The sequence below is a fragment of the Carassius auratus genome, chromosome 2 (assembly GCF_003368295.1).
Source record: "Carassius auratus strain Wakin chromosome 2, ASM336829v1, whole genome shotgun sequence".
Taxonomy (NCBI): Eukaryota; Metazoa; Chordata; class Actinopteri; order Cypriniformes; family Cyprinidae; genus Carassius; species Carassius auratus.
Genome location: NC_039244.1, coordinates 9566231 through 9581724, shown reverse-complemented (window position 1 = coordinate 9581724; position 15494 = coordinate 9566231). Strand labels below are relative to the sequence as shown.

The following is a 15494-nucleotide window of genomic DNA, read 5'->3' as shown; positions in this document are numbered from 1 at the left end:
ATACCCATCACTACTCCCTGGCTACAACCATTGTTTATGCATCCCTATTGGTATTGAAGCCTCTCTTTAGAGAGATCCTCCTACGAGACTCCCCGTATAGTTATGAAAGTCTGGTTTTGGTGATGACAAGTACAGAGACGTATTTAGGTCCACAGATAAGAGACGATTGAAATGTTCTTTTGGCATATAATGTAGACAGTTTGACCTTACTGTGATGAACATTCCATTCAATTTCCCTCAGGTGAGCTTTTCCATTTTCCTCCTTAAAAGGTTGTTATAAATTTGCTGTAATTTGTTGGTATTTGAGTTCTAACAATAAGAATTGAATACTAATCCTGTAACCATTCAATTTCTTTTAGATTGACATTCCTGCAATCAGGGAGTGGCGTCTACGTCCAATTGAGTGGTTTGAGAAGTTATGAGGGGTGTGTGTGTACTACGTTCTGTATCAGATCTCAGTTTAGTGTTTTATTTTTGCAGTTCTCTCCTTGCAAATAGAAATAACTGAGGCATTATAGCACACATGGAAAAGCTTTAAACCATCTGCATAGCCAAAAGACATGAATCATACCAAGTCATTTTTTTTCATAATCACCTCAGTATTCACATTTCTATTCTTCATAACCTACATTGAAACAATATAAATAAAATTAAAACATTTCAATTATCAATCTACCTGTTTCTTGTCAGCAACTAGAGTTATCATACTGGGGCTCAGTAGATAATTTTTTTCCCTCACTTTTGAAAGGCCAGACAGTATCCAAAATAATACAATGTGGCTTTACTCTTTTTCCAAGCTTTCCACCAAGTCAGCACTTTTGCCTGTATACATTGAAGATCAGGAGTAGTGGTCGACTGATAGATCACCAAGGCCGATACATTGGCCAATATCTGGCATTTTTCAAGTAACGGCATCTGCCGATAAGTTTTTCTGCTTGGCCAATGTGTTAGACTTTTATTTCGACGGCACTGAGAGCGGTAGCCGAGAGCACACAGCTCACATTTTCTCTCGTTTGCTGTTGTCGTTAACAGTTCTGTCTAATACGTATAGAAGTTTGTCTAATAATCAGATAGAATGGTTTAACAAATGAATTAATGTATACAAATGTATTCTAACGATTGCTTTTATATTTTTAGTAATAGAAAGTCAAACATTATAATACTTTCTTGTTTGCCATCAGCTTTAAGCAAATATGCATTTATAGAATTTAAAATAATTGAATGACTAAAGAACATTTAATTTTGCAAACTTAGTCGAATGCAGCTGTGAGATCTTGTGAAGTGTGCATTTTTATCCAGCATAATCGATTGACCTCTGATTGACTATCAGTGTTAACTGAATGCTTTAAACTTTTGATTTCAAATTATGCTGTGCTTTATGCATTTGCCCACAGTCATATTCATGTCATTTTCTCTGTGAGCTGTATGTAAAATGAGGGTTACCATGGCTTTATTTGAAAAATATGATTGCCAATGCACAAAAACTTCCCAGATTACTAAGTGCCCTGTTGGTTGCAGTATTTTCTCCCATTTTAGATAAATAAATAAAAACAATTTTGTGAAAATTACTTTATCTAATGTGTAAGAGTTTATTTTACATTTATTTTTTAATCCATTGTTAAATAATTTCACATTTCTTAAATATTAATTAAAATTAAAATTACATCAGCTTTATTTCGGCCCCCCCTGCTTTCCAAGATATCAGCATTTGCAGTCAAAAAAACAATGTTGGTCGACCACTAATCAGGAGCAGATTGATGACATTTACTCTCACCTGACTGTGATAAGATCAAATTCATTAAGGATGTCCCTTTTTCCACAGGTAGGTCTCATGTTTAAAGATGTGCTTTGCATGATATTAATTTCACATTGTTTTTAATGTGGGTGGGGGGAGTGAATGTACAGCACTCTCTCCACCTTCAATACCACAACTGAGGTGACCTTGAACAAAGCACCGAACCCCCAACTGCTCCCTGAGCGCCGCAGCATAAATGGCTGCCTTCTGCTCCGGTGTGTTTTCTCTGTGGGTCTGTATGTGCACTTTGGATGGGTTAAATGCAGAGCATGAATTCAGAGTATGGGTCACCATACTTGTCTGTACGGTCATTTCATTTTTCACTTTTTACTTTCAAATAGTTGATCCATAATGTGAGACCATTGCTCTAAAAAGTGGTTAATATAGAAGAGACACTTTTGTAATAAAAAGCTACAAGCAAAATAATACTTGGCGTGTGATCTCAATTCCTTCTCTGGCAGTCCATTACCTGTGCCCTCGTTTTTGTGGAATATCAGTCCATCCTGGTGGTGACGGAGAAATTTCTGAAAGGACCTGTCATTTAGATAAGGTATTGTAAGGATTCTATAAAGGAAAACATGGTCAAACATGACATCCTGCCATCATTCACAATTAACAAATTTTTTCTACAATCATTTTTCTATAATTACATTTAAAGAAAAAGAGGCAAAAGAGTAATCAACGGGAGTCACCCTAGTTCATGTTTTTAATATATTATTACGGGACTTCAACGCGTTAATTGAGATTAATTAATTACACAAAAAATAACGCGTTAACTAAGATTAATTAATTACAGAAAAAAAAATCCCGCATTTTTAATAACTTATTTTTGCACCGCGGAACGTTTCTCACTGGATGAGTTTCGGCGGACCGATTATACTGGAGCACCAACTAGCGTTCGCATATAACCGCAGCAGCACATCGAGCCTCAAGTATCACCTCAACGCAAAACATATAGCAGCTAGCGTGGACTTTACACTTTATGTTGAACTATGTATTATTTTGTTGTTGCAACTGGCACTTTATGTTGAACTCTTTATTGTTTTGGCCAAGGTTATTGAGAGTTGGACTTAGTATGTTATGGCCTCTGCAGCAACAGAGAGATGTTTTCTAATAGTCAGTGCTTCCAATGTTCTGAATGTAATTGACAGTATTGTGTTTTACTTAAAAAACACTTTACAGAAGGTTCCAGCACCTATGAGCTTCCTGAATTTCTGAAATGTATTATTTCTAAATTGTTTCTAAATATGCTATTGCTACACTTCATGGCAAAAATTGCACTGGTCTGCTAGACTTGGTTGAACAAAAATAAACAATATTTTGTTGCTTAAGCTTATGTATTCAGTCATTATTCAATGGTATACTATAAATCCATGTGAAAAAAATTACTTCTCACTGTTCTCAGGTCAAATATTTACATGCGATTAAAATGCAATTAATTTCGATTAATTAATTACAAAGCCTCTAATTAATTAGATTAATTTTTTTAATCGAGTCCCGGCCCTAATATGAACTCTTACAGTGAATATAATTAGGCTAAAGTAGATCATGTATCATTACATTGTCCATTTGATCCAAATATTTGTATTATTAATTTTTAAATTCATGTGTAATGTTAATAAATGTGTATTATTAATTTATCAAAAACACTAATTCAGGTGCAATTCAATTGTCTCCTGTAGGCTATGAATGTAAACCAACAGTGAATATTTACAGATATTTTAATCTGTAGTGCCAGTCATTACAATGTCTAACGGAGAGCTTAATGGAACATTTATATTTATAATATAATAATAATAATAAAAAAAAATACAATAAAAAAGGAAATATGGAAGGGGCGGTTATTAATGTGTAAGTTTTGAGTTTCAGTTTAAAGGGATCATATGATGCAATTTCAAGTTTCCTTTCTATTTGGAATGTTCAAAGCCGTTTGTGAATAGATAAGTCACCCTAAAGTTGCAAAGACAAAAGTCTCAAACACAAAGAGATATTATTTATATAGTCTCAGCATCAGACGTCACGCCCACGGACCGCTGGCTGAACATCTGATGCATATGGCACACAAACGTGGAAACACTTCAGGAGTGTTGAAGTCTTCATCGGATTGTTTGAGCATATCCGGGAGACGTTTGTACAAGTCATTATAATCTGTAATTATGTCCCCACTGGATGCAACAACTGCCACGTTTATAATGGGTTTTAATATTTTTGTCTCTTCGTGCTGGGAGACGGCATCACAGTATGGTAAGGGGCATAACATTTCCATCACACACTTGAGGTATTCGGCCAATAACAACGCATGGATAGCTGGCCAATCTGCGTACACCTCGCTTTTCAGAACAATGAGCTTTGTAAAAATCAACGTTTCTCAGAAACATTTTTATTACACCAAATACACACAGTAATGTTCTATTAACATCATGTGACCCTTTTAATGATTTAGCCGTACAGTATATCATCTTCCCCCTACTGGACACATCAGGAATAACTTAAACTGCCTAAAACTGCCTCGGCTGTCTATCTGCCTGCTCCAGGTCTGCAGCCTCCCCATGTAGATCCTAACAAAAAGTGTTTTACCTGTGTATGTGGCTTCTTTGAACCCATAGGCGAGAGCGCCGGCTCCGATGAGCAGCTTCACACCCAGCCTTGTCCCTCGTGGGCCAGACCCCATCCTGCTGACAATCTGCCTCAGCTGCTGCAAAAAACTCTGAGACAGAAAGACACATAAATGTAAACTTTTGAGTACGTATTAAAATAGTCATTTAAATGATTTGAGTGACGTTGTCTGATATCGAGGCAGCATGAAATTCTACATACTTGATCCTCCTACTAATACATGGGCACTGTGTTTAAAAAAAGACCAAGAATGAAAAGGCAATGACATTGCAGTGGGAACTGTGTTCATATATACTTTAAAGCTGATCTCAAGTCAGATTTTTTAAAAGTGCGCTTAGATTATTTTTTTATTAATGATATTTGTGCAAGATGCAAGTAGCTTGCTGGTAAGTAACACTCAAGTGGATAAATTATTAAATTCAAGTCAGAGGTGTGGCCAGTGGACGGGCCTGACAGGCTTGCCCACTATGATGAATAGTCCCCTCCAGTTTATTATACAAATGTAATGTAATATAATGGTTTAATTTTAACACAGGGGGCTGGGCGATATATAAAAAAAAATGATATCTCGATATTGTAAAAAAATTTTTTTTACGATATTCGATATATATCTCGATATATGTTTGCATTTGCATTTAAATAATAAAAAAATGATTATTTTCTTTTGCCCATTAAAAAAAAATCAAAAAAACTATTTAGATTAAACAGCTAATTTAAGCAGTTAAAAAAATCTAGACCAAGAGATCACTTACTGCTTTTTATTAAATTAATACATGTAAGCCTATATGTAACTGAAGCAGTGCAAATTAAGTACAGTAAGTGCATTCTGTCAACTTTTTTGTGCATGCAATTCACAATTTAAACTATGCAACTGGGATAAGTATTTTATTTTAATTTTTTTTAACAAGTTTTTAAGCTTAGAACACAAGTCTGTCAACTGTCTGTGGTTTTAAGAGAAGCTCTGTGGCATGAAACTATGTTCCTACTGACACTAAAAACCCTCTTAGATGGGGAGCTAGTTGCTGAAGCACATCTATTTCTTATATATAAATATATATAAATGAATACCAAAGACTTTTGCATTCTCTCTGTCTATATTATGGAAACTGGTAAACATATCAGTGAAATTCCCCAATAGTAATTCCAAATGGCCATAGCCTATGTTTCTCTATTCAAACATCAGCGGTCGAGTAAGTGCATTTATTTTGCGATCACAAATGCAAACAATACAGTTGAGATCTCACGACAGAACACAGACCGGCTGAACGACGCTTTCATTAGATCGCTCAATTCTAGCTTGTTAGTGTTTTCAGATTATCGTCGGCGGCTCTTCCGCAATAAGGAACGTGCTTAAAATAAGCAAACACTGGGCAGAAAATGTATCCTTGTAACAGTGGAGCTCTGATTCTGAGATTTAAACTCTTGTTATCTGGCAACCGCTATCATTAAGCTCTCGTAGTAGAGTCAGACTATCGCAGTCAGCAGTTACAGGTTCCTTTTTTGGACATTCGGGAAAGTATTTCGGGAAAGTATGCTTGAATTTGAAATATTTGATATTCCCGATATATACAAATTTTACATCGTCGTCAAAATTATTCCGATACTATCGTTAATATTCGATATATCGCCCAGCCCTATACACAGCTACAAAACTACTATAACATCTCAAATACAAAAATAAATAAAATGTGTTTTGCATAATTTTTAATGAGTTTGATTGACAGCTGTGTTAGGCAATTAGGTATCTAGACTGTCTGTCTGTAGATATTTACAGGTAGATGCCTCATTTGACAGCTTTAACCATGTAGATGTGTTTACCATGCTGCAATGGTCAACTTGACATCATTCATCCGAAATGCAACCACAAGTCTTCAGATGGAAGATGCTGGTTTTATTACTTGTTTCCTACTGATGCAGAGACTCTCATGTTTTACGATTATTCCATGTAAACGCCACATTTACCGGCTTTACGTGGTCAATGTAAATTTAAAACTTTTATTATACATAGTGCTTAAAGCCACACTTAAATTAAATGTTTATGGCCACATGAAGCTGTTAGAAAGCTGAAAGCTTGAGGATTTTCTAGAAGCAAGGATAACATTGTATTGAATACTACGTGGAGATGCATTCTTTAAATAAAATATTCATGTTAATCAAGGATTTATTGACTTTTAATGCATTTTATTTCGAAATGTACAGAAATGTGCTTTCATATGTGCTTAAATGTCATTTAGCCTAAATGTCATTCACTACTTACCATATTTTCTAAGTCACACTTTTTTTTCATAGTTTGGCTGGTCCTGCGACTTATTTATCAAAATTAATTTGACATGAACCAAGAGAAATGAACCAAGAGAAAACATTACCATCTACAGCCGCGAGAGGGCGCTCTATGCTGCTCAGTGCTCCTGTAGTCTACCACTGAGCAGCATAGAGCGCCCTCTCACGGCTGTAGATGGTAATGTTTTCTCTTGGTTCTTGGTTCTAAATAAATGTGACTTATAGTCCAGTGCGACTTATGTTTTTTTCCTCGTCATGATGTATTTTTGGACTGATGCGACTTATACTCAGGTGCGACTTATAGTCCGAAAAATACGGTACTATTATTAATGTTTCATTTCAGTTTTATTTTAGCTCTAGTTTTGTATTTACTCCAGTTTTTTTTTTTATGAAAAGGTACTTTTCACTAAACATGTTTCTAACAATAAGTTTGAAATATAGCTGCAAGTAGCAATTACGGAGCCAAGCACTACAGAAGCAATCTTCAGACCAATGGCAGGAATGAGTGATTCTACACTAATGAGCTGATGGTATTTCAGCCATCTGTTCCATATTAATGAATCCTGACTCTAACACATTATGCACTCAAAGACCAGAATGTGAGTAAACAAGGACCTTCGTTGTTTACATAATTCACCATTTTGGGCACCCTGAAGTCGGCCACATCCTGCCTTGAGTGACAGTTATTACACCTATGGAGACTGTCCAGGGATACCCGTGTGAGCCTCAAAGGAGACACAAAACCCCCAACCACATTCCAACACCCACACAAAAAGAAACCTTTCTTAAAAGTTCCTTACCTTCATAATTTTATTAATAATATGTATTTTGAATATGTGTTGTGTGTACCATGGTTAATCCTTGTTATGCGAGGATCATAATTTTACTAGCTTATAAATTGGAAATGTTTCTCCTCGTTTTAACTTTCTCAAATAGAGTCATGTTTTCTGTAACTCTACTCCTGACCCGGTCGTAAACTTTATGACCCCACTGGACAACAGGACAGGAAAGAGTCCATTCACTGGTACCTTTTTCTCAATGTATCCTAAACTATTACTTATTCAGTGTGGTCTCAATGTATGAAGTATTGCTTTGGTGCATTAAAGATTCCCCATATAAATTGGAGAATCTGCAGTTTTATCATGTGTTAATCAAATCTTTAAATGTGTGTAATTCTGCATTTGAATGTAACTTCATGTTTTGATCATTTATATACAATATTTTTGGTATCTGTTTAATCGTCATGCTTTGACAGACCCATTTATCTAAAGCAAAGTAATGAAAAATTTATTAATCTTGAATTACGAACTTGCTAGAATATCACTGCTGAAGTCTGATAAGGCTAAATCATTAGGGTGGGTGTCTCCACAGAGACAAAGGAACTTTACCCTCCGCTTCAGATCGTGGACGTTCATTGGTTGTTCACGCGAAAAGAGGCGTGAACCATCCCAAGCCATAAGAACCGACCGAACAAGCTCCGCCTCTCTCTTCTTCTCCTTGTCGTTCTCTGACACGCTGCTCTCCTGTGCGACCAACGTCGCTCGGCGCGGCCTTGGGCCGTGCTCATATCGCCGTCCCCCTCAGCACAGGAGCTGAGAGGGGGGGAAGCCATTCTCATGGCTCCTTCGGAAGCTCTCGTTTTCGTTGTTTTCTTTTCTTTTCTTTACTAAGTTTATTCAACTATTCGCCTCTCCACACAAGGAAGACGAATTCTGGGACATTGTTTGTTGAACCTTTCAAATACCGCGCGGAAGACACAACAAAGGCCCCGCTCACGCTGCTCCACGCTCACGCCAAGATCCAGCACTGCTCCAGCGCGCGCCGGTCTCCAGCACGCGCATGCCGGTTTCAAAAGACCTGCGCACAAAGCGTCACGAAAAGACCACGCTCACGCATACTGGACACTTTGCAAGTATAATTTTTCTATGTAGATTTAAATGCTGCTTAAAGTGTGTCTATGATTTGAGTTGTTGCTGGCTTTCAAAAGGTTTACTGTCTATGATTTTCTTACCTGAGCTCATTCTGTGATCTCTTTCTTTCTCTCACTCTCTCTCTCTCTCTCCCTCACTTGGATTCCGTTATGTCTTGTACAAAGTTTACTGTCTGTATTGTCGTACGCATATTTACTCTGTGTGATTTGTAGTCTGATGTATTATTAGTCAATTATTAAAAACCCATATATTATCGATTGTTTTGGCCTCCACCCCACTCACAGTACGAGTCACTGAGATGTCTGATCTAGCTACAAGATTTAAATTTAGAAACTAAATTTATCATAATGAAAGGATAATGTTTTCATGGCCAGAGAATATTTTTCCTTGAATTATAAGAAGTGATTACTTTATTGAAAATTGAAAAGTTGATCTTATGGCCGTTTGCTGGACAAACCACTGTTTGATTTGCAGTAATTTACAGTAAGATATATCACAATAATTGATATGAAGAATGGAATATTGACATATTAATGAGTAAGTTACAGTGCCCTGTAATGATTTATTGATGAATGCAATTGAGCTATTTTTCATAATCAATAAAATTTAGTGTAACTGTCATATGAGATACATATTAATCATATTCCTGATTAATTATTCTATTTCCCTATATATCATTTGAGTTAATTATTCTGTACAACTCATTGTTTCTACAACTACTAATATGATTTGACTTATCACTTTTGACCAATAGGTGGCACTGTTACCAAATAAGTGTGGCATGGTCAGTGGGAGGTGACTATGACACATACAAAGTTTGGTGTCAATATGTGAAATATTTGCAGAGATATAACCTCAGATGCAGTTTGGCAATATGTCTAAACTCTGTAGAGGCACTGTACGAAAACGGTTTTATTTATCAACAAGAAATATGTTTTCAACATAAATCAAAATGATCGACATGAAGTTCGGCTTACTATGACATAATTGATATGTTTGTTGTTGGCATGTAAGGAATATTTTGAGACAAGTTCCATTACAAATGGTCAATGCAATCAAAGGTTATTAGCATTTTCATACTTAAGAATAAATGAATGGTTTATCACTAAAGACCAATAGGGTGGCACTGTTACCAAATTGATGTTACGTGGTCAGTTTGAGGTGACAATGGCACATTCAAAGTTTGGTGTAAATATGTCAATATTTTGCAGAGATACAGCCTCAGATGCATTTTGGCATTTTTCCAACAAATTCATTGATGAGCTAAACAAAAACCGTTTCATATATCGACACAAAATCCAATAGTTCGTGTGTGAGTGACCATGGTATAGTTCGTTTATAGCCTAAGTTTAACTTTTTTGTTGTTTTATTTAGGATTCAAAATTCATTCATAAAAGTTATTATTATTAGTTATTATTTATCTTATTTCTTATTTCAGAATATTTTCTTGATGGACAAAACTTATAAGTATCATTAACTCTGGTTGAACACAAAGTTTATTTTTGCAATAATCCAATAGCCTATGGAAAAATCCTACTGGGTTTTTGTTGAATGAACCAGTGTGATGCTAACAGCCAATTGGCCTACAAAGTGTGTGTGTGTCTGGGGGGGGGGGTCTGATGAATGAAGCCTGATGAATGAAGCTATCCTTCAGTCTGCTGCTCCTGGCCTGGAGACTCCGCAGTCTCCTCCCTGATGGCAGCAGACTGAAGAAGGTGGGTGGGATCGCCTGCAATGCAGAGGGCTTTGCAGGTGAGACAGGTTTCATAAATGTCCTGGAGAGAGGGGAGAGAGACACCAACAATCTTCTCAGCTGCTCTCACTATACGTTGAAGGGTCTGCTGGCAGGACGTGTTGCAGGCGCCATACCACACAGTGATACAGCTCATCAGAATGCTCTCGATGGTGCCTCTGTAGAAGGTGCACATGATGGGGAAGAAGGGACGGAGGGCTCTGATGCAGCTGGCTTCCTCAGAGCTAATTTTTCCAAGTGAATCCCTTCACTAAAAAGCGGTGACATCGAGATTGAACATTGCGTGTTTGACGGAAGGAAAAATTCAATTCAAGTTTATTTGTATAGCGCTTTTTACGATACAAATCATTACAGAGCAACTTTAAATACTGTAGAAACGTAATTTTTCTGTAAACTCTGATCGGCCACATACTCTCATCAACCATGTACTAAGATGGCATGACAGTTCTGCAATCATGAAAGGTGCTCGGTAGGCGTATCTGGCGAAATATATGCAGGACAATGTCACGCTACTATTTTTTTCCCGACTTTAGTCTAGCCAAATTACCAAAAGAAAGAGCTTTAATCCAGTCTTGAAGAAGATGACAGCACTCAGTCTCCAGCCCTTCTCACTTATCCGGTGGTAATTAAATTATGACAGATGATGTTCGACTCTCCTCAAAAGGCAGAGGATTTTGTTACTTCACTGTTGCAGAAGATGTATGCAGTGGGAGGGCAGTGGCTGCCGTCTCCATTCTTTCAGCTCAACGAGGGAAAATCAGCGATGACGTCTGTGGTGATACTAACTGCCCTACAGAGGACAATAATAATATGGCCATGGACACTTGTTAATCTCTTCTTGAAATCTTGCACTTAACCTGTACGCTCGTCCGCTGTTGGGTAAATAAGATTTGACTGATTTTTATTTATTTAGTATTAATTATTATTTTTCAGGCTAATGGAGAGCAGTTTCGATCATTATATTTTTGGCTCAGTGGGCCTTTTGGGGGGACATGTCTTTTCAATGAAGTGGACTGGTCAAGCATCAACGTGTTTCTTTTGTTAATGCACACCTACACTTTAGGTAATGTCTGGTCTGCTGTGAATTTTGTACGTAGTTGTTTCTTTTTCTTGTTTTTTTTTTTTTTTTTTTTTTTGTTATATGCCCTTCAACAGACATCAATAGTTTTATTTATTATGCTTTTCTTTTAAAATGATTATGCATCTACTGTAGGTGGATTGGTATATAGGACATGTACTAACGTCTACATGTAACTAGCAGTATGGTCTTGCTTTCATGGTGCTTCACATAAGCATAACCTTGGCATTGCGAGCACACAATGCATGTTCTAAATATATTATCATCACGGAACGTGAATGGCCTAAGATTTTAAGAATGGATTATTTTAAGAATGCAGCAAACATTTTAAAATATTTTGATAAATTACTGAAAAAAAAATTTACCTTTTAAACTGTTTAACCTAATGTATAAATCGGTCCAAATTCTTAATGCTCGGTTAATGGTTAACCAGTCAAAATTAACATACCTACCTACTACAAAATTATAAATAAAGAATGTGCATCATTTGCTTTATTTTCTGTCTTTATTCAATTTATAAAGGTGATGTTAACTGAATTATTTATATTCTATTATACAACAATATAATATTTTGTATATGTAACTTACATAGTTTTATTGTATATGGCAAAAAAATAAATATATTTTTTACTGTCAATACAGACACTGCATATCTAGAGTCTTTTGGCTGCATCCTTGCATCTGACATGTTTTCTTACTGACACGCCCCCAGCTGAGATGGTCCTCAATGCAGAGCACAAGTCCAGGGGGAGTGTTTGGATGCACATCCAACTCCTCCCACATGACATTCCTAAACCTGTCTTCACGCCCTCATCCCTAAACCAGACCATCTCCACCCCTAAACCTACCAATCTCCACCTGTATATGTGAATCCAACACGCCCCTCGACCTTGTGTTACGCAGTGAAGGGGCTACTAACACGACTTTGTGGTGGCTTTGATGTGCGTTCACCATCAACTACTGTAAGTTACATGACTTGAACGCACCATGAGTGACACTGATACAAGTTCACGTTTGTGTCTTTATTCATATTAGTTGAGCAGACTTATCAACCTTGCGTGGGAGATCCTTTCTAAACAGCTTCTAACTTTATACAGTTCCAGTGGCCTATTGTAATTTGCAACCGTATGGGATTGGGTCTATTGTGAATGATTTTAGGTTATGTTTACAGGATCTATTGTGAATGATTTTAGGTTATGTTGACAATGAGACTTAGATCTCTGCAGAACAAAAGTGGGCGTTTATCACCATGTGGGTGTTTTCAAACTGCTGGGTGTTTCTAAATCATGCAATCTAAATGATCCCCCTTACCCAACCCCACCCCTAAATCTAACGTCACTATTACGTCAACCAATCAGGTATCATGGTGTAAAAACACCCTGATCTGGTAACTCCCATTACTTTCCTGCAGAGACCTATACTTGTTGACAATGGGCAAGTTCGTTACGGAGACATGGTAGTTTTATATGGGTGTCTTCCACTGTGTTCTACGGTTTATTTTTCAATATGATCAAAGATTGGAATTCCCGGATATCGAGTCCGACTCCACGCTCACTTTTGCCCAGGCCCGACCAAAAATAAAATTCTGTCTGCGTCATTGATTCAAGTGACAAAATTACCTGGTCTAAGATACATGAGGATCAACTTCAAAAGACTGTTTACAATTTCACCTCACTGAAACAAATTGTGCTAATAATCATATTTCAATGGAGATCACATATAAGTTATACAAGGTTGCATCAAAGTGACATGTCAATGCTAGCACACAACTAACGTTAGCTTTCTTTAAACATATATAAACACATACAGTTAAATGCCCACTACTAGACGCCAGTTATTTAAAATGCAGTTTTTATCCTCAAACAAAATGTTTCTACACATGTCTAATACTTTCTTTAGATTATAAAATATTATCTGACTTACTCCGGGATCGTTACTCATCATGCTGTTCTGTTCTGTTCTGTTCTCGGCTGTGCTGCTCTCTGCTGTACGTCACCTGCCGCAAATCCTGGTTTAATCTGTGGCACCATGGGAGTTGTAGTCTTCTCGTAAAGCTGTAGTGCATTAGTGGAATTAACGTCATTTAACAGCAAGCGTTTGTGTTAAAAAAAAATACAATGAAATCACCTCTTTATATTTTGATCCCGTCAGAATTTTCTCAGCACGCCTTTCACTTATGAAGGCATGAGGGCCCATGAGAAAAGCCATTGCACAATGAGTCAAGTCTCTGTCCACAAATTTATTCAAAGTTTGTATTTACATCAGTCGATTATATAGATGCATGGGGTGGTGTCGTTGTTTATCCAATTAAAATTATACATTACACCATATAGGAATGTAAGGGGGACAACAAGTACATATTAGATTAGATCAGATCAGATCAGATGAGATTAGATTAGATTCAATTTTATCATTGCACATGTAAGGTACAAGGCAACAAAATGCAGTTAGCATCTAACCAGAAGTGCAATAAGCAGTAAATACAGGATATACAGTGTCTTCAATATGTTACAAATGTACAATATGTACACTATAAAAAGAAACTATGAACACATGAACATCATTTACAAATTAATATGTAAGCTATTCATTAAGCTGTACAAAACACTAGTGCATAGAAAAATAGTCCAGTGTGCAAATGGATCCTTTCGGTATCCTGGATATACAGAGAGCAGTGCAAGTAATAACAAGTGTAACACTATCTGTGATCAGGGGACAAAGGATTCCTTAAAGGGGTCATATGATACAATTTCAATTTTTCCTTTCTCTTTGGAGTGTTACAAGTTCTTGGTGCATAAGTTGCAATGACTAAAGTCTCAAATCCAAAGAGATTTTTCTTAAATTTCTAAAATGACTCGTTCTAACACGACCCCTCATCTCTACATCACTATGTGGGAAGATTTGCATAACGCTGCCCAGATGTTCACGCAAACAAAGAAGGTGTACCTTTTATTCTTGCTGTAGTATTGTTGTTGCTGCTGCTGCCGCCATGTCATATACACGCTGTGTGTTTCACTATGAAAGCAAAACTACTTAGTTTGGCCTTCCAAAGTCAAGTCAAGTCAATTAACCTTTATTTATATAGCGCTTTAAACAAAATACATTGCGTCAATGCAACTGAACATCATTCATTAGGAAAACAGTGTGTCAATAATGCAAAATGATAGTTAAAGGCAGTTCATCATTGAATTCAGTGATGTCATCTCTGTTCAGTTTAAATAGTGTCTGTGCATTTATTTGCAATCAAATCAACGATATCGCTGTAGATGAAGTGAACCCAACTAAGCAAGCCAGAGGCGACAGCGCCAAGGAACCGGAACTCCCTCGGTGACAGAATGGAGAAAAAAACCTTGGGAGAAACCAGGCTCAGTTGGGGGGCCAGTTCTCCTCTGACCAGACCAAACCAAAGTCAGATTGTGTAGAAGAATCATCTGTTTCCTGTGGTCTTGTCCTGGTGGTCATCTGAGAAAAGGTCTTTACAGGGGATCTGTATCTGGGGCTCTAGTTGTCCTGGTCTCCGCTGTCTTTCAGGGATGTAGAGGTCCTTTCTAGGTGCCGATCCACCATCTGGTCTGGATACGAGGTGCTAAACCATTCAGGGCTTTATAAGTAATAAGCAATATTTTAAAATCTATACGATGTTTGATAGGGAGCCAGTGCAGTGTTGACAGGACCGGGCTACTATGGTCATACTTCCTGGTTCTAGTAAGAACTCTTGCTGCTGCATTTTGGACTAGCTGTAGTTTGTTTACTAAGCGTGCAGAACAACCACCCAAGAAAGCATTACCATAATCGGTCACACTTTATTTTAGGGTCCAACTCTCACTATTAACTAACCATTAACTATGACTTTTGCCTCAATTAACTCCTTATTTGCTGCTTATTAATAGTTTATAAGGTAGTTGTTAAGTTTAGGGTATTGGGTAGGATTATGGATGTCATGCATTATATGTACTTTATAAGCACTAATAAACAGCCAATATGTTAATAATAGACATGCTAATAGTTATTAGTGTGAATTGAGCCCTATACTAAAGAGTT

The 15494-nt window shown here is 37.0% G+C and overlaps 1 protein-coding gene across 3 annotated transcripts in view; it reads right to left on the bottom strand.

Moving 5' to 3' along the window:
- The window catches only part of LOC113115062 (prohibitin-2-like), a 29092-nt gene extending 15612 nt beyond the window's left edge, over positions 1–13480 (bottom strand). Inside the window, exons 1-2 of one of the 3 annotated variants that reach the window (XM_026282321.1) lie at positions 13377–13480; positions 4373–4502 (exon numbers count right to left, since the gene is read on the bottom strand). In XM_026282321.1, coding sequence (XP_026138106.1) covers positions 4373–4502; positions 13377–13397 — 151 coding nt within the window. In that variant the 5' untranslated portion in view covers positions 13398–13480. Of the gene's footprint in view, positions 1–2264; positions 2330–4372; positions 4503–13376 lie in introns of those variants that run through there. The other 2 variants (XM_026282330.1, XM_026282338.1) reach the window with 2 other exon arrangements.
- Positions 13481–15494: the final 2014 nt, after the last annotated feature.